This window comes from Anopheles stephensi, chromosome 2 (assembly GCF_013141755.1).
Source record: "Anopheles stephensi strain Indian chromosome 2, UCI_ANSTEP_V1.0, whole genome shotgun sequence".
NCBI lineage: Eukaryota > Metazoa > Arthropoda > Insecta > Diptera > Culicidae > Anopheles > Anopheles stephensi.
The window spans coordinates 34984500-35011982 of record NC_050202.1 but is presented as its reverse complement, the minus strand read 5'-3'; the positions used below and the strand labels follow the sequence as shown (position 1 = coordinate 35011982).

At 43.8% G+C, this 27483-nt stretch overlaps 1 protein-coding gene across 1 annotated transcript; it reads right to left on the bottom strand.

Moving 5' to 3' along the window:
• Positions 1 to 24258: 24258 nt before the first annotated feature.
• Positions 24259 to 24840, bottom strand: LOC118507925 (eclosion hormone). The gene is made up of 2 exons (XM_036047228.1): positions 24678 to 24840; positions 24259 to 24608 (listed from the first exon to the last, which is right to left on the bottom strand). The coding sequence occupies exons 1-2, from the start codon at positions 24769 to 24771 to the stop codon at positions 24424 to 24426; spliced, it is 279 nt and encodes a 92-aa protein (XP_035903121.1). The 5' UTR covers positions 24772 to 24840; the 3' UTR covers positions 24259 to 24423.
• Positions 24841 to 27483: the final 2643 nt, after the last annotated feature.

Sequence of the window (27483 nt, the reverse complement as noted above, 5' to 3'; positions counted from 1 at the left end):
TGTCCAGTTGCTTGGAAAATACTCCAATTTCAAGCACCCGTTGTAGATTGAGCTTACAGAATAAATCACTGTATCAGCGGTAAATCATTGACTTAAGCAATGCTTCAGGACTTTTTTCAGGTCATTGATATGCATAATGAAAATAATTGGGCCCAGTACACTGCCTTGGTCCTAAGCGAAATTGTTCTGAAGATCAGCTTGTCAAATTTAGCTGTAATCATCTTGGGAATCTAAACAACGAATATCTTTGACCACACTATATGCCCCACGACTGTAGCTTTGCCAGTGAAAATACACTCCTAACTATCGGCCCACGCGGACCTTTTCTACTCAATTCTCCTTCAACTAACTCTGCACTCGGTACTAGAGGTACGGGAGGGACGCAATTCATTTACATTACGGCGAACCATATAATGCCGGAGCGAAACTCATTTGGTGTGGTTTGTCTTAAAATAAAGTACAATTACTCCTCCTATTAGCATAGAGCGCGCTGCGTCAAGCACGCTGCTGCGCGATCAATTGATCCGGGCCTCGTTACACCTCGGGCTCGGGCGAGGTAGCTCTAGCACCGTGCAACCGATGCCAACGCGATACGATGTCCTTGCCTACGAAAGTTCACCAGCAACCCTCATTTCGTAATTATCGAGCACCAACCCTCGGTTCGATTTACGGAAATGTAGCAAAACGCGCGATATTCCGCGCGCCCCAAGCAAATCTCGGGTCTAGCCGGGTAGCGTCGAGCTACAGTTCCGATTCTGCACACGCCTCCAGAGGACCCCCGGGGTGCTTTGGCAGAATTATTTATATAACATACACTCGAAGTGACACTTTTTGCTCCGCTTTGCGCCAGTTGCGCACCGCAGCGCATGAATGCTCCGCGCAGTTCAGGCGCGAGTCAAACTAAATCGCTACGTAAATCCTATTCCTAAATCATCCAATTAAACAATCATAAAAAGCAAACGGTTTTCGGAGCGGGTTCAAACCCGCGCAAATCGTGAGGATGATTACTCTTGAATTTTTATGTCGAGTGCTTCGCGTCGGTGACGTCCCCAAGAGAGTAGTCCCGGCCGGGTGAACCAAAATCCGATCACAGCGCCTTTGCCGTGGGAGCGTTCAACGACGGGCGATGACAGTTTAATCGCAAATGTTGTACAGAGAGTTCCGCCGAATACGGGACTGCGATGCAGCACCGAGCGCCGAATGTCGACCGGACGTCTGGTGTGGTGTGATCTTATTCCCAAACGATGATCAAAACTGGAATCGAATTCGTCGAGCAAGATCGAGCAGCACTCCGCACCTTCCATTCGTTCTTCGTTCCTAAGTCCTGCGCTACCCCGGGTCGAGTAGGTATGGGACGCGAAGTCGTCCAAGCCACGCAACTCCCGCCCTGACACACCCTTACAAAGGGAAAATTGCTGCTCCATCAAAAGTGTTTTGAAATTGCTGCTCAAGTGCCTGAAAACGTGCGCCTGTCAAGGCGCAAGTTCATCGAACACCTTCAACCACCACCCAATGTGTACCGATCGCAGATCTAACTACATCACTTCGTCACCCTGGGAAGCAGCTTCGATGCTTACCGGGCCGGGTTTCAATTGACGAATTCTCGGTAAAGCACCAACAGTTGTCCGACATCGACAACAAATTAACTTTTCATATTTGTATTGTTATCTGCACAATTGGACGAGCCACAGACGAGATTTGATAGTTTAACCCTTGTTTCGATTCTTTTTTCCTTCGTTCTCTCTCTTCGGCTTCGCCTCCGTCCAACATAACAATCATTCAGTCTTCCACGGAATAAGTAAGTTCTTTTGATTGATCATCGCTGTGGCTTTGGGAAGAAGAAGACGAAAAAAACTGTACCATAATATAACAAAAAACACGAAACAATCTCTTACTTCATCTTTTTATGATCGAACAGGCGCAAACAATGCTGATTGGGAACTTCACATCGGGAGCTTTTACCAAGAACGATAAGAAAGCAAGTGGGTAATATTAACATTCCTTAGCAAATATCTCTGAGCGGAATGAACGACGGTTAATTAAAATTTTTGATTATTTGTATAGAAAATAAATCTTTGTGGATATTAAGCATGTACACTCTTCAAGTAGTTCCAGATATTCCCAACCGAAAGACTTGCTTTCGGAGGAATGTCAAAAATCAAACTAGATAAGATAAGATCTATCCACCACCAAAACTAGATCACCATTCATTCATTCTTCATTCAGTCACGTTCTTTTCGCCTTCCATTCGTCGGTACATCCTCGGCCACAAACCTCGGAAATTTCGCTAAAGCATTCTCAAAAAACATGCGACGCCTGTTCCGGCTCGAATGACAGGCGGTGAACGCTAAGTATGAGTTATTTTCGTTTAAAAGGTCCATCTGAGGACAAAAGCGAGGAAAATGGAAACCGTTCTGTCATTCGTTCGGGCCCATGTCGGCTTTTCCTTCGGCCTTCCTCTTACCGTGGAAAAAAAGGCTAAAAAATACACAATACTTGTTGAAAAAATCAGCGTGAGCGTGAATTTTGCGCCTCAGTAGTTGCTGGAAGAATTTGTTATGCGTGAAATCCCGTATTGCTGCCCCGATTGCTCATCGAACCGACCTAACGGGGCTGGGTTGGAGAGCAAACGAGACGAAGTAAGGCCACAAACACCGAGGTCCTAAAACGTCCAATTTGGAAAGTTTCGTTCCGAACGAAGATGATTGATGCGAGTTCGGGACGAGCTCGATCCAGACGGCGGCGTAAGAGTGTACGTAACCGTAGCGCGTTTTGTCAACCCGAAATCAAGCCCCTTGTGCGATACATTATTGGGCGATGATCAAAACGGTTCACCACCCGGTGTGGTAGCTGTGCGATGCTGGAACCGATTGGACATCCGGATTGGAATGGAACGGATCGCCGAACTGCATCTGACTGGTGCGCCGGTAAAGAGATTAGCTGGCAGGGAACGATTTATCTGGCACGGTCGAATGTAACGCACGGATATCGCCGGGGAAAGCCAAACCGTGATCAAACACAGCCAACACTCTGAAGATCGTGAAGTCAATGCTGTCAATGCGGCAATGATGGATCGGCGGTCACTCGCCGGAGCTGAAAGAGGCGAGAATTTGCTAATAACACGCAGCACGGACTGATTGATCAGTATAATGCGAAAAATTTCGTAATGAGTGACGTTTAAGCTCGGATCACTGCAGCCTCGGATGATTGACATAATTTATTGACAATTAATATCAGTTTAGGGCCCGTGCGTCCATTTGAACGGGCCTATTTACTTGACTTGTGTTTAGGACATGTGTTCTGAAGCTCCTACTTTAAACATTGATTTTCTAACGTTTTGTTTGTTCCTCTTATTTTTCATATGGGATCTACTTTTCCTTATAGCCTTTATATAACTACAGAATTCGTTATATAGTTCTCTGCTGCAATATGGCAACTCTAAGCGGCTGTTAGTCCTTCATCAAGTCCTTCATCAACGGAATTTTCTGCACATCGAATGATCTAACTTCAACACCTGGTCCAAATCGCTGGAGTAAAGCTTTAACCGGTTATTCGCGGAACGTTCAATAAAACCGGCACGTATATCACCATCCCCACAGCCCGGCTAGCACCGTTCTAGCACAATACACAAAACGGTGCAATATCAACAGGGCCAGAGACCACCGCCAGTAAATCAAATCGTAAAAATTTAATTAACTTGCTCATTTCATTAGAGAGTAATTAAAATTGATTTTATAGCTGGACGCGCCCGCGCCAACGCAACGCAACGGGCACACACATATGTGCTGAGAGGCTTTTTCGTCTCAGATTGGATCAATTCTGCAGCGAAAGCTTCCTTCACCTTCAATTCCAGCACGGGTCGCACGGGATGGGCGATAGACAGTGCTCGCTCGTGCCAGCGCAGCACTGTGTTGGCGATCAACTAGCAGCCCATCGTGCGGTGCCCGTTAGCTGCTCCATCTTGATCAGCGTCCCGGAGACGCGTGCAGCCCGGTTCGAGCGGGAATATAATGCAGTTATTAAAGCTACATCGTACCGATTCGTACAGATTCGCCCTCGACGAAACGCACGCGTGATAGAAACCGCGCCGATGTACACATCTTCCACGTTGGTTTCGGGGCCGACGATGAGCGGTGACCCTGCTGATGAGATTCTCGTACTTCTCGTTACGAACCGCGGATAGCGTACACATCGTTGGGCACAGCGTGTGAGTGCAGGAGGTTATGATTTAAAATGTCAAAGTTGAGTGACGCTGGTACCACACTATCAGGACGACAGCGAAGACTTGCAAAAAAAAGGGAGATGATTATTAGTTTCAGATAAAGGTAATTTATTGCACAACAAACAGGAACGAAATCAAGTTACGGCGATGACACATAGTTTTCTGGGATTTGTTTTGCTCGGGTGCTAATTTGGGGAAACAAAAAAGTATTCAAACTTTTTTCAGACAACGGAAATGTTTCAGCTTTGAGGCGTAATTCAAAATTTCTTCATCTGATATGCTATTGTGTATTATAATTGTATATTAGTAAAGTTGCTTTAAAAAATTGTTTTCGATTAAAAAGACGTTTTTAGTTAAGGATCAAATGTCAAAGCGACTCTGTCAACAATTGCATCATACATGCTAAACACAAAGCCAGCATACAGTGATGGACAAAAGAAGAAGACCACCTACTTTTTTTAAAATCGGCATCATTGAGGTTATGATGTCAATTTGCAGCGAAACGAATTAGCTTTTTTGCAAACTTTATTGTCAGATGTTGAAAAAACTAACATAACATTTGATAAATCGAGAAATCGATTCTTGACATTCTCATATAAGTGCACGTATTTTACAATAAAGTTAGATAGTTTATTAATTTTAAAATTCAAAAACATTCATATTTATTTTTTATCGCTTGTTTCTACTCATCAACTTTAATTGATAATTTACATACTTTTTTTCATTTGGATTAGATTGGTGATGTAATTTGACTAAAAATTACCTTAGATTACTTTTTTAAAATTTGTGTGTATAAATATTTTATAGATTTTCATTCATTTTCATAGATATTCATAAGTCATTCAAGCAGCTTCTAATTTATAAATATTTTCTCTGTAAAATTACGTAAAAGATTATTCAGACAAAGCTTCCGACAATTCAACAGTGTTTGGCTTGTAGTAAAAATTGTATTGTAGTTAAAATTGCAGTTAAAATCAACGAGGATAACTGAGACTCTACATCGGCATGGTTGAAGTTTCATTTTTTTCGGGGGAAAGCCTATAATCAAGAAATGAAGTATTCGTATTGGTCCAGATAATGCTGAAGAAATGTGAATATTGAAAACAACCATGGCTAATATCCGATAAACGTGCCTTAGGGTCAACCGAGAGGAATTTGATAAAGTTACATTTGTGGAATGCTTCTTTAATGTAAGATTCGAACAAAATGTAATTCATTTAATTATCCGTGACTGTTATATGTCCGAGCTATATTTGACAGTCCCCTGCTGATTTTTTCAAATCATTTAAAACACTTTTTGATAGGAAGATAACGACCGCGATCCACCAGCGCAACTTGGAACAAGTACTATCATCGTGGAAAATGCAGCCAAAACTAATATTATTTGAGTGACTAACTTCATCTTGATGAATTCTCTTTTAACTTTGCCATGAACAAAATAATCAAAGGGGCTCAGGTCTGTGGACCTGGTTAGGCCTTTTACTGGGAAATTCGGCAGCAATGCGTCAGTCGAACGCAATTCGATTGCCTATTGGGCATCATTTCTTCTCAAAACGTTCTCAGTCTTCACAGTTTTCTATCTCACTTCGATTTAATTTCACGGTGTTCAAACTTTCATGATGTTTCGTTGCGGCTCTCCGGCACAAACCATTATTATCCATGTGATTTTTTCCATAATTCAAGTGGGTTGTACTTGTTTGATTCGCTCGACATTTTTCTCAATCTTTACACACATTGTAAGCTTTGGAATAAGTGATAAAAAAACCAAACTGTCAAATATAGCTAGTACATCCTGTATATTGTCATTCAAAGTTAGTGTACTGCTTACGCTAGTTTTAAAGTCCTTGTGCAGGGTTCTTACGCCTTGACCAGCTTCGCCCTACCAGTAACCCCAATGGAGTGTCATTTTTTGCTGATTATCATTTTATCCTTAGGCCTAAAGATCATATAAGTCACCTCTGGGTACATTAACGTCGTTAGGACTTAGCTCTTGTTGCGAGGCCAAATGAACGCAATCAAAACGAGACCTTTTTTTTAAATAAATATGATAAAACTTCACTTAGCTATTTGGCCAGGCCATTCCATAAGAAAAAAAATACATTTCAAATAACATAATTCTTGTCAGTCAGAACCGCAATACAGATTCGCGTTATGCTGGGCAACTGATACCAAAGTGCCATCCAATGTGATAGTAATGTACCACACCCTAAGTGAATCGCTAAAAATTGATATGCTTCCAACGTTTTGCGGTGAAAAACAAACCAGAGAACGATAGAATCTTGATTTATTTCGATTTGAGCTCATTTTAACACAACCATTGAAACGGCGGAGCAGCAAACGCTTTCGCCCAAACCAGCCAACGTAGCTGCTGCCTCTACTGCCACAACAATATCATTTAAATCGAAGCAAATCAGCAAAACCTCTCCTTCGGTACCGTGGCTTTTGCGCTGGCCCAGGCAAATCGGTATCGGTGCAAGAATTTGATGAATGAAAACTCGGTTCTTCAGCACGTTCTACCATTCGTACGCCATTCGCCGAGCAGAAGGCAACTTCCATTCCATCAATCGAAACTATTTTGCATACAATGCTCGATCGGACACGGCAGCGCGGTGAATTTGTGACTGAACCATAAATTATATAACTTCTTATTATTGGTTATTAAACGTTGTTTCACATTCGAATGCAGCCAGGATTCGTAACCGAACACTTGAGGTTTCTTGGTGCTGCATGCCTCACGTACCACGGCTACCGTGTTATGACCTGGGCTGACCGTGCTGGTTGGTGACAATTAGCATGATGAGCATGTTTAAATCGCTCTATAAGACGTACAAAGACCCACAAAACAATACGGTAACAAACAAGCCACGCAACAAGCAAGCCAACATTTATCCGCACAGGGTTTGGACAATTATTCAAACGTTGTAAGATTTTCTGTCGTTCTGTTACAAGCGATAACTATAGCAACAAAAAGCACGACCAAGCACACACAAACCAACCATTTAGTTTATAAGTTCATACGTTCAGGCGAGAACTGTTTGAGTGGATCGTTACATGTTTACAGCTATGTGTGCAAGACATCCTAGCACACGCCATGTACAATGCCCGCTCGATCAGTAAATCAGTGCCGATTACGAACGATTCACCAACTGGAACTGCTTTGGAGTGATGCGGAAAACGCATTAACATTCTACCGCAGTACGTTTCAATATTGACAATTATGTTTGTGCATTCTGTGTGTTCGTGCCTAGACAACACTGTCGACACCCGCTCGCCTGGTCCGGTCCTAAGCCCAAGTGAGAGAAGCGATCACCCGTACAACCGTTCAGTTGTGCGTTGTTACGGTTGTTTTCGTTCCAGTGTTTTCGACCCCGTTGAGCGGATGGCAGGAATCGATGAATGACAGGAATAGCCAAAAGTGACCATCCATCCGTCGTCGTCCATCCGTCAGCCAGGTCCCCTAAAGCCCAGTTGGTTGTGCGCCCATTTACGGCGTGAGTCATTCGCCATATGCAGCACAAATTAAGCCAGTTCACACTCGGCTCGGCGATTGATTTCCGCTCCGGAAAGTTCATTGACTATGCATACGCGCCTCCGGTTGGCTGTGATCGTTTCGGCACAACGAACAGCAGTCGACCAGTTACCATTTGGTGGCACTTTCTTGGGCAGGGCACAGAACATTTGGCGCAAACCGTATTTGCATTTGGCCGATCGCGACCGGGGGCGAATTGAAAAGCCGGCTCGTCGTCACTTCCCCATTTTCCTCACATCGGTGGTGTTTGTTTGTCGTGGTACAATGCGTCAATTACCAATCCAACAACGTACGGCTATTCCTGGATTATGATTCTTAAAAGCTCGCCCTCCATCGATGACCATCCGTCTTGCGGCTACTGGCCGCTCGCCGGGAACGCTACTCTAGCCGAAGTGCCCAAAGGAAGGAAATAGTTAAAAGAACATTTGCATGCATAAACATCTATTTGATGGCAAACGGACAATTGCTGAAGAAGGAAATGAAATGCGAATGAACAGAACGAACGAACTCCAGAAGTACCTGTTGTGTGCTATTCTGGCCGGCCCTCCAATAGCTCCCAACCCGGTATCATCTGTATCATCATCAAACAGCGTTGGACCGGCAGAGAAAAAAAGGGGCGCCGAACAGATATTGACCCGTGAAAGCACTTTCCAGAAATCCACTCGAGCCAAACGGATCGGTTTCATCGATCGGACCACATCGATGGTAAACGGTAAGTGAACGACCCAATCGCCATTTGGTGAATCTTCATCCAGCGCGAGAGCAAGACGCCCGAGAGGAACGGCATCGAATAGCGATCGATGAGATAGGTGGGAACGGAAGTGTGTTTCTTGTCCACCTTCTCAGCGAAACGCTAAAGTTGGCTCCAGAGTTTTGGATGCCACCGAGAAAACAGTGGGAATGGGTGGAAATTAATGCTCGACGTTGAGGTGGAACTGGCAAGTAATAGTATAATAATATAACAAATATCACCATGCAAATTCCACCTAACGGATTCCCTTCCGGGCCTGTCTGCTCCCATCACGGGGCGAATGTGAAGAATGGGTAAATTCAATTGTCAATTTGCATAGACTTATATGTAATCCGGGTAGACAAACCGGTTGATAGTGTGATGGAATACTTGACAAAAAGGGACGTTAAAGAGAGTACTGCCAAATGCAGCATGCAGCTGGAAAGGGGAAGAACTACAACATCGATTCCATGCAAAAGAAAAACAAAAAGCTAAATCGTTAGGAACCAACGATAACCGGTAAGCTTACGAACCGAATTTAATAGGTTATTGGATTTATCTTACATTAACTGCTTTGTATGACGTTGATTATTTTCTTATTATCATTCGTTTTTTCGTCGAAATCTGAAGCATAATGAGTTGATCTTTTTGAACATCTTGTATCTTTATAATTCTAAGTATTCCGTTTATTTCAATTGCTTTTCTGTGTGTCAACACACAGAAAACTTACAATCTACCTTAAAATTAAATTTACTAAATATACGCGAGTTAATTCAATCGAATTGATACCATGAATAACGCAATAAAACAATAAATACCCAATAAATGAGTTTAAAAGCAGACGACGAAAGACAGGAGGGAAAAAAAGAAAGCGGCATGAATAGAAAACATTAAACTGACGCTGATATAGAACGAAAGAGTCTAATACTCCTTAACGAGTACGTCGATAAGAAACAAAAAGAATTACTCGAGGACGCATGATTCCGGAAGGAGCAGGACTATCAATTTCCAGTGGAATTAATCTACCAAGGATCATGGTTTGCTGATAAGATTAGATAAGAACGATCACCTTGAACTTGATAAGATTTAAGTGACGAGCTCGCATGGCCAATAAATTGTCTGATGACCATCCTAGAGAAGTAGAGTTGAATTTTTTCAGTTTAAGATATATGTTCCTAACTAGCAGGACGCCAAATAATCGAAGCATATTCCAGAGTGAGACGAATCAGGCTGCAGTACAACGCATTGAGCAGAGTCCCGTATATCTTGCGTCAGCAGGCGAATAATGACAATGGTTCTGTAAGCATTTGAAACGATTATCTCTACATGATCGTGATAAGTTAATGGTCAAAAGCTTTTAGTTGATGGTTAAAACATTTTGTGATATACGAGGATACACTAAGGAAATTTTTTGAGTCATCAGCATAGAGCTTATGACCTGATGGGTCTTTTAAATTGTTTATTAAATATATTCTGTTAACTAATACATCTTTTATTTGAAAAAGTAGGAGATACTTAAAACTTTAAAATAAAGAAGTAAATATTTTAAGGTAAAAGTTAAAGAGGAATGTTTTATTCCAATCAATGGTTTTCTTTATACGATTATCATCCTGGGTAAATACAATAGAACAAATTCCGAGCTCAAAATAGCTTTGGGCAAAACGGAATTTTCTTGTTTAACATCCTTCCAATTTTCAATAAATTTTTTACTATAAAAAAGAGGAAAAAACATGCATATATTAAGTATCTTATGTCTCATTGAATGTATAAGAATATAAAAAAATTAAATCCGACATGTTCACCCTTTTCAATCTGGAGCAAATTATTAACAAAAGTATTGAAACCCTCTGCAAAGGGAGTAGTTTTTTCAACTTTGCTGAACAATTGTACTATGAACGGCTTTTAATAGTCTTCGCCCTGCATTGCGCCTGCTCAGAATACGAATCTGATAATAGGGGGATTCTGTTGAAATAAGATACACTTTATCCAAACACCAAACACTTCCTTCCACCGTTTAAACCCATTCTACAATCCATCAAAACCTTCTGTCACCGTACGCGGTCCACGTTACAATTTATTGCTTTTCAGAACCCTTTTTTTCGTTCGAATCTAGATTGACGGAAACGGCTCATTTTTATTTCCACCCATTACGAACGCACGGAAAGCCATGAAAGCTACCGGTTTTATCGAACGAAAATCCGTCTTCCAATTTGTTTCAAATGTCTATTTCGTTTCACAGAAATCAGATCAATGATCAATGATTGGTGCGACATGTCTATTCCAATACGGTACCGACCGGACCGGCCGGGCTTCGGCAATATTAGAACACTGGCTGAGAAATCGAAGCGAATACTATCTTTCAGATTTTAATGGATTCACCTTAACACCGGTCAAATGGTCGATCCCTTCCAATTTCCTAGATCGCTCACTAGCTAATTGACGCGGTTGACGAACATCCGATCAAATCCGATCGGGTGGGGTATTATTTTTCCATTCGAAGACAGAAAAGCAATTCGGAGTTCCTTTTAATAGCTTTGATTATTTCTTTTGCTTTAGAAAGCTTAGCATTTTATACGAGCGTTTGTTTTTTGCTGTTTGTTTTTCAGAGGAAAGAGACCGCAATGGGTTCGATAACCAGGGTTCGAAATCTTATACGTTTGCCGCTTCAACATTTATTACTCAAACGCTGCTCCCACAAGTGCTGCTGCTTTCATCTTTTTGTTTTTGCTGTGAAACAGATAATACCAAAATGATTTACATACTTTTAAAGAAGATTGTTTGATGCGTTGTTACATCATTCACAATATTTAAAAACTTCTTTTGGAAAGGTTATACAAAAAAATCATTCATTAGTTTTATATTAGTTTTAAAGAAGATCGATCATCTTCGTAGGTTCACTTCAGTGATAGGAAAAATTATGTTTTGGTCCTAATCGATCCCGGAAGGTTCCAATTCTGGAATCAATTCCAATAAGTAGGCCCGGAACTAGTTTCGGAATCGGTTTCAGAATCAAAATTGGTTCCGGTATCGGAAAAAAGTTCCGGAATTCGTTCGATAAACGACATATGTTCCGGAATCGACATTGGTTACGAAATCAGATTCGGTTCCAGAGCAAGAATAGGTTCTGGAATCGTAATCGGTTCTGCAATCAGAATCGAAATGGGAATTGGTTCTGAAAATGTTTCCGAAATCCGAATCAACTCCAACCGTTATTTTTTATAATGCACGTTGATGATGCATTTCTTGATTTGTTATCAATGCTTTTTTGAAGTTTTAGTCATTTTCAAATCAAGTCAACATCAAGTTTTGTTCCTAGTATGTATGTTATCAAGGAATCAGTCCCAAAATTGGCTCCAAAATCGACATCAGTTCTGGAATTGATTCGGAAATTAAAATCAATTCTGGGAATGGAATCGAAACCAGATAGTTCCGATTCCGAGAGATCAGCACTCAGTTCTCTTATTGTGCCTTAATACTAATTTGATTTGAGAGCCACTTACTTTTATCCAATAAAATACTTTTCTTTTACTTCTACTTGCAGCTCTCAACCATCTTTCACACCGAGTAATTACAAAAATTCGAACTTCCCATGCCTAGAATATTCTTCCCAATCTCGTCCAAGAACACTTAGCTATTTGGTCACGTCCTGGACACAGGAAATGGAAGTTCTAGCGTTTTCATCCCTACAACATAATCTTCAGCACACGCGTTGAATCATTCAAAAGGGACCATGAGAATGATGCGTCCTGGAAGAATTTCACACCCTTTTGCCCTGGCTTAAGCTCCAGCGACTCTCACTGAGCTACACGTACGCGGTTGATTTTATTAGTCAAAAACAGTGCGTCTACGTATCGTACATCTTAAACACATTCACCTGTGCCGGGAGCGACCTAGAAAAAGGGTTTGACAGGGTGGGTGCAATTGAAAAATAGCTCTCCGAGTCCCATCTTGTGTGGTCAGTATTGATAGACCTGCCAACAGAACGAGGCCGGTTGCCCATTTTCATTGAGTTGACATTCAGCTTTCTGCTCCCTAATCGTGGTTGCCTTCACCGTCCGTCGTCGTCGTCGTTGTCGTTGTCCTCGTTGGACTTCTCTTTACCGCACTGGTCTCAAATGCTCGATCCACTCGCTTCCATCATCGACGTGAACCTTTCGCCGCGTTCTTCACCAGCAACGCTTCTGTTGCTGCTTTACCATGCTCTACGTAGCTGTACGTAGCTTTTCCCTGTATCTTCCCCCCCAGGTTGGTAAGGTCTTCCAAAAGGTGGGACAGGAAAACTGTTTCCCGATGTCACCGCGATCAGAGCGCACTCGGTTCGAAACGGGCGGCCGTTGCTAATCGACGGCGATCGCTCGGCGGCGTAACTCGAACAGGAATAATGATAATGTTGGTAAAATTAATGAAATGTAATTTTTATGAATTATAATAATATTCTTATTTATAAAAGTCATCTTAAACTATTATCATCATTAATTTAGAAATATTTGAAACACACGATCGAAGGCGCGCGTGCGCCTGTACGCGATCGCGCTCACCGTGGTCATCCATCGTACAACGCATTGAGCGGATGAGAGGTTCAGCCGTGGGAAATAAATCCATGCTAGGTGTGAAAGGTGCCATCCGAGAATCTTGATACTTCTCGCTGCTATCGCCTGTCGCTAAACGGACTGCTTAACGATGTGGGTTACCTTTCTGGCCCCCCTAGCGGTTGGCCCACCATCAAGCGATGACACATCAAGCTGGGGGTGGAAAAGGATTAAATATCATTAAGACGACTAAGTGAGTTCTACCCAGTATTGGAAAGTGGTCGGTCGGGGATTATGCAAGAATGCCTTCATATACCGCAACGAAACGAATAAATATATCTTGTTCCTCTCCAATTCTCCAGGATGAGCGATATGGCGTAGTTAATAATGTAAACATTAGGGATTGTTTTTAACGATCACTGTTCACTGACACTGCTGCGTTTACATGATTTTTGACCTGCCTGAAACGAGTACTAAGAGAAGTGATGTCATGGTGTCCCGATTGATAAAGAGCTCTTAAGATTTCGCTTCAAATATAATTCTCTGCACAGAGTATTTTCAAAATAAAATATAGAACTGTTGCCAATATCACATTGATTGTGCCTTTCTTCTCGGACAAGGGTCGCATTTTGAACGCTTTTAAACTTAAATAATCAACTCGATTTTATTACTGATTTCCTTGAAACCATACGGAAGAAAACTTCAACAACAACAACCAAACAGATATGCCAAGAAACCCGTTGCTGCACGCACATTTCTCGCCATTTGGCGATCGTGACATCCGGACGATCGATGAGCAATTGTTTTTGTTTGGTACAACTCCTATACGGACTTCGGTTGGCTTGTACTCACTCGACTGCGTCCTTCCACAGCCTCGCATGCTGTGGGACGCCCCGGCCATAGAACACTGCGGCCAGCCAGTGAAAGGCACACGGTGCATCATCTTCCCTCCCGGAGCTGCTGGCGGCCGGTTGAATGTGGTAGCAAAATTTGCATTTACAAGTGGCAAACGCTTCTCTTGGGGGCCACTGGTATCTTGGCGAACATTGGGGACCGGTGACCGGAGCGAAAGAGATTCTCTTATGATTCATCGGTTGATGGGATTAGCTGATGCGATTTCGGAAAACGGTCAGCCGGGCAGGCGCAAGCCACGCACGAATCGCTCAACCAAGCGTTTCCCAAGATCCCTTCGGATCCCGCTTGCGAAAAAGGTGAACGTTTTATTGTTATTAGATTTTCCAAGTGCTATTTGCGCTTGTCATCTTATGCTCTGACCGTGCTCGCGGCCCACCAACTTCTGTTGCGGCTACCGTACGGCCGGCATGCGACATGCGACTGCACGAACTTTGCGGCGATTGGCCGCAGTGCGCTTGGGTGGTCCCAAGTAGGATCGAGCGCTCAGGTGAAGCGGTTTGCGCTTCTTCTTCCGGGTAATATTGGGTCATTGAGTATGTGGACACATCTTCTGAACCCGTCAGCAAACAGTGAAGCGCACGGGGTGAACGCTTGAATTGTTTCACTGTCTATACCGGCTGGACGACTGGCTGGCTGCACGCGCGACTCCTGCATTTTGTTGCTCCCACTCACTCATGCTCAGGGATTTTACGAGATGATCCCTGCTTCAGACACACTTTATATCGCTTTCCTTCTTTGCTGCATGCTCCGCGGCGTTGTGTATCTAAACACGGCTCCAGTGCAGCCGATTCCGTGCTGCAAGAATGCTTCAACAAAGCGGAGTGGCTTATTTGCTAACATTGACCATGGCAAACCGGGAGAATGTGCCCCAAACACCAATTGAATCGCGACGATAGCCTTTTGGCGCCAGATGAAGCAAAGTTCATTGGTTCATCCACACTAGCCGATCGAAACTAACGTCTCGCTTAGCTGTGCTCACGGAGGAACTTTAACCCAGCCACTGTTGCTGGTGTGGTGCGCTATCGTTAATCCACTTTTGGCACGATATTGAACAGAACATGCACAATAAATGTTCTGCTGCTTGATCCCAGCATGCTCAAATTACTGCTACATCGCAGCTGCCCGTTCCAGCCGCCACCATCCACTGTCTGCGCCATTGACACGCCAGAACCGTAACGGAAGCTGGCGATTAAAAGCGGAGGCGCATGATCGGGCCACCAGATTCCAGCAAGAATTGGACGACATCGCCTGAGAAACTGCTACCGAAGTCCACGGGATGTCACTGATTGTCGTACTGTACCCTGCGTCTTCGGATCACCCCCGTCCCGCGACTCTTGGGCAATCGCGTAAGAACGGTCCATAAAATTCCCAACAGACGATGCTCACACGATACGGTAAGGCACACACATCCGCAGCATTCTGCCGGCATCCACTCGGTGCGCAACATGGCAACAAAAAAGTATCAACTCGATCTGCCCGAGCGCCAACGGCCTTCGAGCCACTGTCTGGTGCCTTCCGGGCAAACGGTGCACATTACCCGGTTTCGCTTATCGCAAACAATCTGCACAATCTACGAAATATTGGGCATCGGATTCAAATCGAGTCTAATTAAAATCTTATTAAATGTTGAACGAAAACGTGAGAAAAGTACGAAAGCGAGCATTCGAATTGGTTTGTTTGTATGGGCCCATCGGGGACCACGGGGACCTGAAATCTGACCTCGGGTGATCGAGGTACGATCTCGGTGTCAAAGAAGCCACTGTAAAACAATCAACCAACCCTTATAAACGAACCCGTCAGCACGGGAGCTAATGCTTGTTCCCAGATAAACGGTCCATGTTTCGTCTGCTACCACAGTGTCCTCTAATTTGTGTGTAGGGAGGGCGCGAGGGTACCGAGCCGCATGTATGGAGATAAACGATGGTTTCGATGGTAAGAAGTGTGGCCGTTTCTGTAGATTTTAGTTGCATTTCTCATTGAATTGCTTCGCTGGACGCTTCAGCGAATGTAAATAGGTGCTATTATCGATGTAAAACGATCTGTTTCAGTAGCACTTAGTAGCGAACTGCACTGTGTAGGTGTTGGACTCATTATCGGTTCTGTTGTGGTTTTTGTTACCTATATCTTAGGAGCTTTCTTTTGGTCTGCACGTTAGAATTGGTCTTTAAAATTAATCGTTCCTTAGAAAGCATATTTTTGATATGGGACTTGGCACAAATCCCAAACGAAACTAAAATTAAACTAATATCTTCATAGTAAAAAAAAGCTTACGGAGATTCACTCAAGCATTTTCGTATGCAATACATTTGATTTACTTCCTAATGTACTTGTTTACTTACTTAGTTACTCATCATAGCCTACAGCATTTTTGAAGTCTTTTTGTTATTCAGCGAGGACTCTCTACCCAGCGGAGCCTTTAAGTTTAATTCGATGTATGATCAATCCGATCGAGATCACCGTACAACGCATACACCCTGTGGCGGTTAAAATTCGAATTCGCTGAAGGGCCCTCCAAATGACTCAATTGACCACCGCATACATCTAATCAGAGAAATGACTCCTCCACCGTCCTTCCGCACATACACAGTCAAAAATTCTTCTGCGCGTGAGCATCGAAAACATTTGAGAGATATTTGTTCCATTTGGCTTCTACACATCAGAGGCGTGTGTATACTCATCAGGCGTGTGTGAGTGTTTTGACTATAAATGTTCTACATAGCGTACACAGCTGAGAAATCAGTTTCGCTAATAAACGTAATGTGTGTTTAAGGAATATCTTTAAACTGAGGATTGACTTTTCAAGAACATTCTTCTTCTTCTTCCTTGGCTTCCTTCCTTCACTGCAACCTCGAAAGGTCAGACCTGTCATTTCTGGCTTTCTGTGATTTGATTTTACCCGCGGCAAAGTAGCCAGCTCTGCGTACGGGGAGGCGATCTAGATGGGATTTGTTTCCGGTCCTGCCACGTGAAGACCGGCGCCGTTATCACTGTCCCAATAATTTCCAAAGCATTTCGTTTGCTAGGTTGTATTTCACGCATAGCCAAGGACCTTAAGAACCCTCGTAATACATTTTAAAGTCAAATTTAGTTTGGCCAACTTTAGAATTAGCTCGTTTCATGTGAACACTAACGCAACAGTTAAGAATTGATATGCTGGAATCAATTTCACGCCTGATATTTTCACGTCTCTTTGGTTCGATGTCGTGACGCTATATACCCCAGTTACCGGGGAAGGTGTCTGTTATACGGACTGGAATATCTCCAGTATAGAAAAGTAAGTGACAAGACATTGTAAATTCTTGAGAAAATAAACATCCAGGCACCCAGCAGGAACAAAAGGCCAAGACAGTTATTGAGTACTTGTTGATAATTGTTTATACCATGTTAGGAAACTACGCATGGTTACGCCATGCTAGATTACTTTTTATCAAAAAAAAAACGTTAAATAAATAAATATATTTGGATTCAAAAATAAATGAACTCTTTTAAGCTACCTGACAAATTGATCCGAAACGAGGCTACACTCTAATCAACCCAAATGATCACTTTAACAACCCCATTTTACGTTTCAACAAGTAAAAAAATCCTTGGAGAGTAACGGACAAGAAACGAATTTTCACAAAGTGAAAAAAGGGTAACGAGGTTCTTGGGAGTATGTGCACACGGAATCCAGCAAGCAAACCAACCAACACGACCAAACGCCGATACCAAAGTGTCAGCGATCTTTGAATCCCCTGGAGTGAGAATTCGCCTGCTTTACCTACGCTCGATCAGCTTCAAATGCATCCCACATGGTGTGCAACAGGATTTATGAATTTTCTAATCGATACCACTGATACGATTAACCGCACCGTGCATGACATCGAACTTCGAGGCCGTTCTGTTTGTTTTGCCTCTCTCTGACCAAAATGGTATCGATGAGTTATTGTATTACAAATCATTACGCGATAGGCTGACGGTGTTATTTAGTCTTTTATGTTCGCTAACAAATTACCACTTTGCTTTGCGTCCTGGCTCAGGAGCCGTCTTTCGATGGCAGATTGCAATGAAGTTGCAACAAACGTAACGCCAAAAAAATGGAACGGAGCGACGAGAAGGAAGATTCCAAATCTTCCAGAACTTGCCAAGGGAAGCTGGTGTGCCGTATGCGAAAATGGTTATTGCCTGCACAATGCGACTGCAACTTCACCTGAAAGCCCTGATTCGGGAAGCACTAGACCTGTATCTGTACCCGGTCATCGGTTAACCTGGTTCAAAGTTTGTTTATTTATTCGGAGACTCAGTGCACAATAACACACACACACACCAAAATAAAAAAAAAGAAAGAAAAGGAAAGAACCAAATGGTCCTTCTTGGTTTTGTATCAGATCGACGCATTTGAATCTTCCTTCGGCCGTTATGGGCTCCGGTGCCCAGGCGACAAGCTCGACGAACTCCGGTTGCTCACGGCACAGTCACGATGCGGCAGCAAAACATAACCCGAAAAAATGTTAAACGCAACGCAACACCGACACTGCCCGGCACAAAACCCCTTTCGCACTGCCAGGCGAAGCGAGAGGATTAGACATGTAAGCCTAATCTGAATAATTTCTACTTTTGTCACCTCCTGCTTTCCTGGAAAGGAAACCGGAACGGGATTCCCGGGGATGCCTCGGGATGCCTCGGGAGAAGATATCTCAGGCTGGAATAAGCCCGATAGATGCCCGTAAATACGAACTACAATAACACTGGCTCCTACGGCTCTCCTACGTGAAAGCATCGTCGGTCCGGTCGAGCTGTTTTTCCCCCGATTCCGGTAAGTTCCAGCGTGCATGCTGGACCGAAACCCGCCCGAGTGCACTGGGCCCGCCGCTGCAAAGGAAATGCCCGGTGAACTGTGAGTTATGGGGAAAGATTGAAATCGTCTTGTTTGCAGCCACATGGCAGCCCTGGCAGACCACCGGTGGCAGGAGCAGAGACAGAGCGAGAGAGAGACGGTGTCAGTGCTGCGCAGATAATTTCATGTTTATTTATTTTGCTTACTCATTGAAATGATAACTGCGTGTAAGCCGCCCAGGCAGGCGGATGATGGTGTGACTTTTACCTGATGCGGGAAAGTTTCAGATTAGTGCTGGGTTCCGGACCGTGATCGAGGTGCCTACTGCCCTCGGTTCGGTTGTGGATTAATCGACCGGCAGATGATCCGGAATGAGAATTCCAGCGAAGTGTATGGAAGGAGGTTGGCTTCACGGCCAAATGGAAACTGCACTTGCCTTGGGACGCTTCGTACATTAGTTTGCTGGTGCATTTCCCTGAACGATTTGTATGATGCATTGTTATGGATGACAGTAACATCAGTCAGCAATTTGTGGGCCCATGCAAACCTTATCAAACAAATGATGTTTTACAGCGGATATCATGTTGATCAGCGTTTGAACCGAACGGGCCTGGAGTGCTGGCTCGCTGCCACTTCAAGGCGACGAGTTCTAGGAACCGAAGAAAGAAGTGCCTCACTGCATCACGACCTGGAAGCAGTGTGCTTTATTTGCAAATCATAATGGCTTCCGTGAAATAGTATACTAATGAAACAATACACATTTGCACCTGTTGCCATATCATAATGATCCAACGTCCAGCACCGTGGAAGGATCTACAGCCCCGGACAGTAGCCTCTAGCTCTCGGTTAACAAAATATCACCATGAAACGTATTTTGACAAGACAACAAAACTGATTAACATCCAAATAAAATATTCATTTTGACACCCGTACGATAATTACATTATCCCGGGGAGCTTCAATCTTCTCGCTTCCTCCATTTTCGGTCGAACTGGTCGAGGAATCGAGGAGCCTTTCCCGTTCAATATTAACTGGATGGGGCTAGTTAATATTGACAATATCGGTCTTTTTTTTTTCTTCGTCTCGACAGCAGCGTCCGCCTCTGGGAAGGTCGTCATGCCATGGGGATGCTCTTGTGTGATGACGACGACGACAACGTTTGAACAGCAGAAGCAACACTTTTTCGGGGAGTGGAATGATTGGCTCGCTGTTGAAATACCAATTGACAGTAGCAACCAGCCACCAAAGGGTATCGTGAGAAATTCAAACAAAATCAAGTCACTCGTTCAACAGTTTGCAGCCCAAAAACGGGCATCTCACGGACGACTGGGTGGAACATCTCGTCGGGCTACAAAACCCGAGTCCCCCGAGCCTACCAGAGATGATACGGTATCTGCTGACCATATCTAATAATTATCACATTTTAATGGACAATCACTTACGAATAAATTATTTCACATCAATTTATTACTACCCATCGCTGGTCCCGGGTTTGGCGTGCTGTGTCGTCAGATAAGAATCGACCTGCCCCCGGTAACGGACTTGCGTAGCGCACAGCATCAGAAACGGGAACAAAAGCTCACCGGAACCGGATGATTACCTCCTACTGCGGGGCTGTATCGACTATCCGTAAACAAGTCCGATGCGTTTGTGGGGCTGTCCGTAGGATGGCAAGGATTTCTAAATAAAGCTGTTATTTATAGATAATTGTCTCACTGAAAATGTGTCGCAAATTTATGTTTCCCGTCTAATTGTTCATCAACTTAATGCGACAGTCTCAATGCTAGTCCAAATCCGCGTATGATTTGGATCCTATAAGGCATTGCTGACGTTCTTCAGTCATATAGGAATTATTGGGTGAACAAAATTATACGTAACTACTATGGGAAAGCTATTAAAATAATTCAAACAGTGTGGTTCAAGCAGCAAAACCTACCAGACATCGTGTCTCCAAAGGTGGCAGCAACCCAGTTCAATATTCCTGTTTGTGAATATCTGCCTCGAGCCAGCAAATACCAGTCAACAGAGAAATGAAAGCCACCCCCGGAATGCTGCCTTTGGGTATCAGCATCATCACCACCGGCTTCAATGACTCCTAAAGAAACGAGATTCCTGTCACAAGATTCAAAACATCTCCACCACAAACAAATACATCATTTGAGAATGAAGAAATGTTGACCTATTATGGCAAGTATAGCTTGACAATCCATGGAAGATGTTTGTAGGAAATACAGCAAGAAACTTTGTGTCTATACTTGCTACAATTTTATAGTGTAATAAGGACCAAAATACTGTCAAAATGTTGTTTATGCCGCATTTATTCTAAATTTTGCATTACGGTAGCCAAACGAATGCGCTGTGGGGCAAATCTCATCCAGACCGCCTCCCCGTACAAAAGGCTGAATACTAAAATAATTAAGTCACTGAAAGCCAGAAATGGCAGGCCGAGACCTCTCGACGTTGTAGTGCCAGGGAAGGAAGCCAAACGAAGACTCGATTTTGACAAAATTTCTTCCGTCAGCCCATAGCTCATTCATTCTCATTGTTTCACTCGACATCCAGGCTAGCGGACTTCATTTTTTTTGTGTATGGAACATTATCACATAGTTGGTTCCACATGCCATCAGATAAGAAAGAAGAATAAGAGGAAAACGTCTGAACGGATCCTATGGGGCTGTAATGCTTCACATGGCACAACGGGGGTTCAAATCCCATCTGGATCCAACTCTTCGTGCTATCATTAAGTCTAGTTAGCAATCAATGGTAGGTATAATCTAAGAGGTCGTTAGGCCAAGAAGTACTGAGACAGAGTTCTGTTGTAACTTTAGTTCAATTGGATTTCTATTTTAATTTAAGCCACGGTATAAATAGTAGAAGTTGAAGCTGCAATCACTCGTGTTAATATTTTTTGTACAACTTCATACAAGAATCATCACAGCTGTCATAGTGATTTGAGTGGTTTGTTCCGACTTAACGATAGTATGAGCTTGAAGAAATTTTGACTTTTTTAATTCGATATATCAAAAGACAAAATAAAAATATGTTAGAAAATCAACCTTAAAATAGCTACGGTTTCAGTCTTTCCAGATATTTAAACGAAATTTTCAAGCTACGCAATTCAATTTTATTTTGTATTCTTCATTTACAAACTTATTTACTCATACCGAAACTGGCGCGTTCAAATCATTTTTCTGTACTGCTTCGAATACCACACTCCTCCTAAACCAGGAACCATCCTAAACATACTTGCACAGCTATCGGGCTACCGGGCACAGTAAAAAAACACATTAACTTTTGAGCAATTAAAATTAGATTCCATTGTCGGTAACACCAGACATGTTGTTAAATCATGTCCAAACAATATTTGGGAGAAAAAGCGCTTTGGCTCGTCTGTTCCGCACCGCTAGCAAAAGCTTTCCGACACACCGTTAATTAGAACGTGTGTGAACCGCGGCGATTCTAACGAGAGTAAGTAATTAGTAAGTCACGAATGGCTGTGAACTGCTTCCTGATGCTGCTGCGTCAGGCACCTTGGAATAAGGTTTTATTCTAACAGATCATCAAGCCGGTAGTTTGGCGACCTCTCTTAAACATTTCTAGTGACGTAACGGTCATCGGAGGAGTCTAATGAAATACCCTACCAACGGGTACGGGTGTTTGGATCAAGAGCAGCACAAACGCATCCATATTGCCCGGCCGTATTGCGCCCGGGTCCCTGTTCCGAAAACCTGTCGTACCGTACCGTTCTTGGCAGCTGAGCCATTAGTTGATGGATGATAATTTGAAAGCACACAAATTGGTTTACGAGGATACAAATGCTGCCCATCGAACATTCAATATTGAACTTGTAGGTCTCGCTCTCCGCGATGCGGTATGACGCTGGACTAGGGCGGCGTTGTCGAACTAGTCGAACCAAACTGCAACAAAAAAAGAAGCATTTGCTCATACGTTTTACTCTCACGCGGGTGATTTTTGTTTGGTACTCTGTTTTCTTCAATTATTGGATTTAAGGACCAGGGGAAAAAAAGGGAAAAAATGGTTAACACACATCTCATTAATCATGTCCTCAAAGATTTGTGCGGCCCTACAACCGCACATCCAACACGGATGGAACGGAACCGTGGAGAGCGCGCCTCGGTATGTTGGCTTCGGTTTGCTCGATCGTTGGTTTCGATCGCCGGCCCGTGAGCTTCTCCAGCTCCATAGAGGAGCAAAAAAGGTGTAAATGGCAACAGAATCAGGAACAAATATTGATTTTCTGGGTTCGTTTAAAAGTGCGGTACATTTTTCATGTGTACTGCTGATCATTCGGCTCGCACGGCACTTTCGGCTGCGAGGTGGAGGCATTTTTCAAATTCAAACGCCGTTCGGTAACACGTCAAGGATTTGCGTCAAAAAGGTATCGTGGGAACATGAACTCTTTCGAGCGCTACGGATCGTAGTAGTTCAAGGTGAGTTTTATACATAGATAGGACACAGTTGGCGATCGCTCTACTATTAGGCTAGACACCGTGTACCGTGGAGCCATCTATCGTCCCTTTGATCAGACATTTAGTACAAGACATTCAACACCAGAAGGAGCAACAGCTGTCAACAGTTTGACGAAGTTTGACGCGGAACAATTCGATTTCTCACTTCAGTTTGAACACTACAAACATTTCACGCTGCTTCAAGTACTCTAATTTCCATACATTTGATATGGCCAGCGAACCATATGTTACAATTCTACCCACGATCGCGTCGTAAGCAGTTGTGTTGGCGTATAATGTGGAGCCATACAAAAATCACACCAGCCTCTTAAGGCTCCTCCAGTAAGTGTTTACTTACTGTTCGGGGCAAAAGGCTCGACTCGAAACCTTCATTCTCCAGCCCGAAGTCGGGGCCTGTACCCAAAAGCGCATATAGACTTCTAAAACCTGCCTGCTGGTGCGTGTATGCATAGGCTGGGGGCTCCCTGAAAACATCTGAAGAAACTGACACTCGAGCTATCACAACAGACGCAAACACTTGATCCGCCGAGAAGGTAGCTAGCGTAGCCGGGTTTGCCGTCGTTTGAACGGAACACCCGGGCCCCAGGGTCCCAAAAGAAATCCGTCTCAGTTGGGAGCTGAGGATACTCTACGCCCGGATCGTTCCACTTAATGTCAGACAATTGCAACGTAATGGTAGCACTTTATAGTGCTCAAGCCTTTACCAGTAATGCTCACCGTCCATGCCGGCTGGGAAGGGCGTCGTCCAGTCGCTCGATAGGGCACTGTTATGATTACTCCCGATCGAGAGCTTCCAGAACTGCTCTTTTAATTGCTTCGGCAAACAATACGTTTCCAAGGCGGTTCGTGCAGCGGTAGATTGATGAACGCGACGGTGGTCACCATATGGTGTGCCTCGGGTTCACCGGATTGTCTAAACACTTGCCCACCGTCAGCTACCGATTGCTTGTGCAAATAGAGAGCTTCTTGCATTGTTCGGGGGCCCCAAAAAACAAAACAGAAAGCCCGTACACTCGGTTTAGGGTAGTTTGTCAATGGGTTCGTTTATTTGGTTATCATTTTCTTCCGTCGTCCAACAGGCACTGCTCACTATAGTTTCTTCACGTTTGTTTATCCTATGCCTGTGTTACTTCCATTTTTATGGCTAAACATGGCTTTTCGTCTTAAGCTTTTGCACGACATCAATCCCGAATTAGTTCATTTTGTTCAAGAACGGAGCTATCGAGCTCAAGTCCTCGCAATCCGGAATGGTTTTGCCCTTAAACTGCACGCATGCTTCAGCACAAAGATGACCTTCGAAGAACGCACCGTACATTTTCTTACACTGGGCACAGTTGGTTATGCAGATGCCAATAATGTCATATCCACCCATAAGTTCTGAAACAACCAGAACGAAATTCGTTAGCTTGCACTTCCACTCGTATCGTCCATATGTTCATCACTTACCAATTTGGGGGCTAGCTTCAACGGGAGCGTTGCTGACGACGGCAAGGATCACCACCACACAAACACCAATGAAAACAGTCTTGTTGGAAACCATGTTTGATAGGGAGATTTACTCACTGAACTGTCGATTACTTTCGCAACGAATGCAATGAATGATTGAAAGCTCTGTTGTTGACTGTGGTTCTGTCTAATCAATTCGTTTCTTTTATACTCTAGATCTGTAGCACCACAGATGAATTCAGCTAAGCGTACTAATTACATATCCTGTCCCCATTTCCTCGACTAAGATGAACGTAATTCGATTACTCTAATTAATGCTCCGACAAGCGGGTTGACGTTGGGAAAGATACATATCCCTTCGCTATCGACTATTGGACGAAAGGTTTGCATCACTCGCACAACATCACAGTTCCATCATGACCAACGCAACAGTATTGTAATTGTACAATGTTTAACCGCGATTTAAATAACCAACTTTCGACGAACCATCTCCAGTTAGATATAATGTTTACTTTTTATTTCAATTTCCAAGTTTTTCGGAACCGTGTGACAAGAAACGTCAACTTCCAGCCGATGGCGTGCATATGCCAGTCCAAAACCACGGCAGACAAACTGGCAGCATAAATATTTGATTGTTCGTAACAAAACAGAAGCAGACAGGTTCCACGAACACCGTACAAATTGTAACAGTCAACAGTTAAACTAGCATCCCCGCCCGGGCAACGGCAGGCCAGATCTAGAAGATTCAGCGTGTCAGCAGCTCGTGTACAAATAGGGCCGTCATTTGAAATTCATCGGGGCCCAGATTGGGGATGAAGCAGTCTCATCGCGGCCGGAGAAAAATTGACAACGACGCACCAAACAAATTCAGGTCCAACGTATTCCGGTGGCTGCATGTTTAGAGTCTACACGCACCACTCTCTCAGCCCCCAGGTTGGTTGGCCACAAATTCCAGTGGTTGGAATTTTCGGATGAATTATTAATGATCTTTAAGTCTCCCGCAGTGATGGACTTGTTTGCTCAGAGCTTCTTTTTTCTGCTTGCCCGTGCCCGTGTGTGTCAAACGGATGGTACAATACCGGAGCATTGTGTGCTTTTTTGAAGGTGCCAGTTTTGGTACTTTTATGTAGCGTAACAGTGCGTTGAGGTAGTACCTAGCTAACGGTATATGGGCATAAGAAGATGTCCAGTAGTCTCATGGGAGGTCTAGTTTGGAAATGATTGCCCACATGAGGATTGCTTCATTGCGCGGCTGGTAGTACAGTGACATGATGCCATCGCCAATCTAAATCATGCGCTCGGTGTCAAGCAAAATTCAAGACAAGTCATAACATATCTCTACTTAGACCTTCTTAGGAAAATAAGTAATGGGATTGATTTTACCCGTAGCAAAGTAATCAGCTACGGGTAGGCAGGTACGAGAAGGCGGTATAGCTGGGATTTGAACCCCGGTAATGGTGTGCGAAGACCGGCGTCTAATGCCTGGTTTTTACTCAACATTTTGAAGGATTTTAGAGTTGTTTAGTACGTTTTATGGATCTGTTTATTCTGTCGTTTTATGGATCTGTTCGTTTTATTCCATCAAAACATTTAGTCTATTTTTCCTCATCGCATTTACGAAATAATCAAACAAAATTATAGCTTTAACAATTTCTACCGTTGTATTCATCAGTACTTGGGGCTGATCGAGCTGTGCACCCTAGAAAAGTAATATTTTGGCCACAAAACCAAAGCTCAATGCAATTACTCGAGATATTTATTCTAATAGCTTGAAAATGTAGTTTAATTTGGTTTGTTGTTGCATTACTACCATCCGTTGATAAACAGTCAAAGTGCTGCTATGCTTTTTTCGCACACTTATCCATGCATTATTGGACATAAATGTAAATACTTCCTGCAATGTCTTACAGTGCAAACAGCCCATCACCGATACGGTCTACTAGTTCCTCTTCTGCCAACAGCTATCCTCAATCCCTTAAGCTCGTACCATTTGCTTCCCAGAATGCGGTAGAAGAAGGTATTTTTCCCCTAGATATCAACGCACCCCGGCTTAGAGGGTGGCGCAGAAATCGCATCATAGTTTCCAGCGCGACGTGTTGTGTGCTGCATGTGAGAGAGGTCAAAAGTTTAGCTATCGCGAGCGTCCGTACGGAATGTTTGAAATGAATTTCCAATTCGATTTAGTTCTCCTCCGAAGATTACCTCCCCGCTGGACGGCCGCGTGGAAGCAAAACTGTGCCGACCAGTACCTACATGTAATAACCGTATATAATGTTCCTCCGTTCCTTGATCACACTGTGGCTCAGTGGCCTATGACTCGGGTTTGTCCGCCCGTTGATCGTTCGGGGTTACCATCGCCAACGCTATCCAAATCCGTCCGGGGCCAGCAAAACACATGGGCGTCGATGTAACACACCCTTTCGCGAAGGGGTACTACGGTCGTGATCACTTGTTCGCTCGCCCCGTTGCATCTCCTTCGCGTCAGCCAGTCCTTGGCCGGGTTGGGGCTGAACTTGAACTTCGCGTTTGCCTCGCACCTTTCGCACCGAGCAGCCCAAAGCCGACCAGCCGATTTTCCGAGTTCCGAATCGGCCACAAGGAAGCTGGAGATATAAATAATACTTCCCCAAAGGGGGCATACACCGTGCGTTCTGTCTGTCTGCCGCAGTCCCGATGCGACGACGATGCGAGCAGACAGCTCGTGGGCAGGAATCATAACAAATCTTTCCCGGATTTGGTGAGAACTGTCCGTGCCGAGATGAGCTAGCACGATGCGCCGAACCACTGTCGCGCACCACTTTATCCG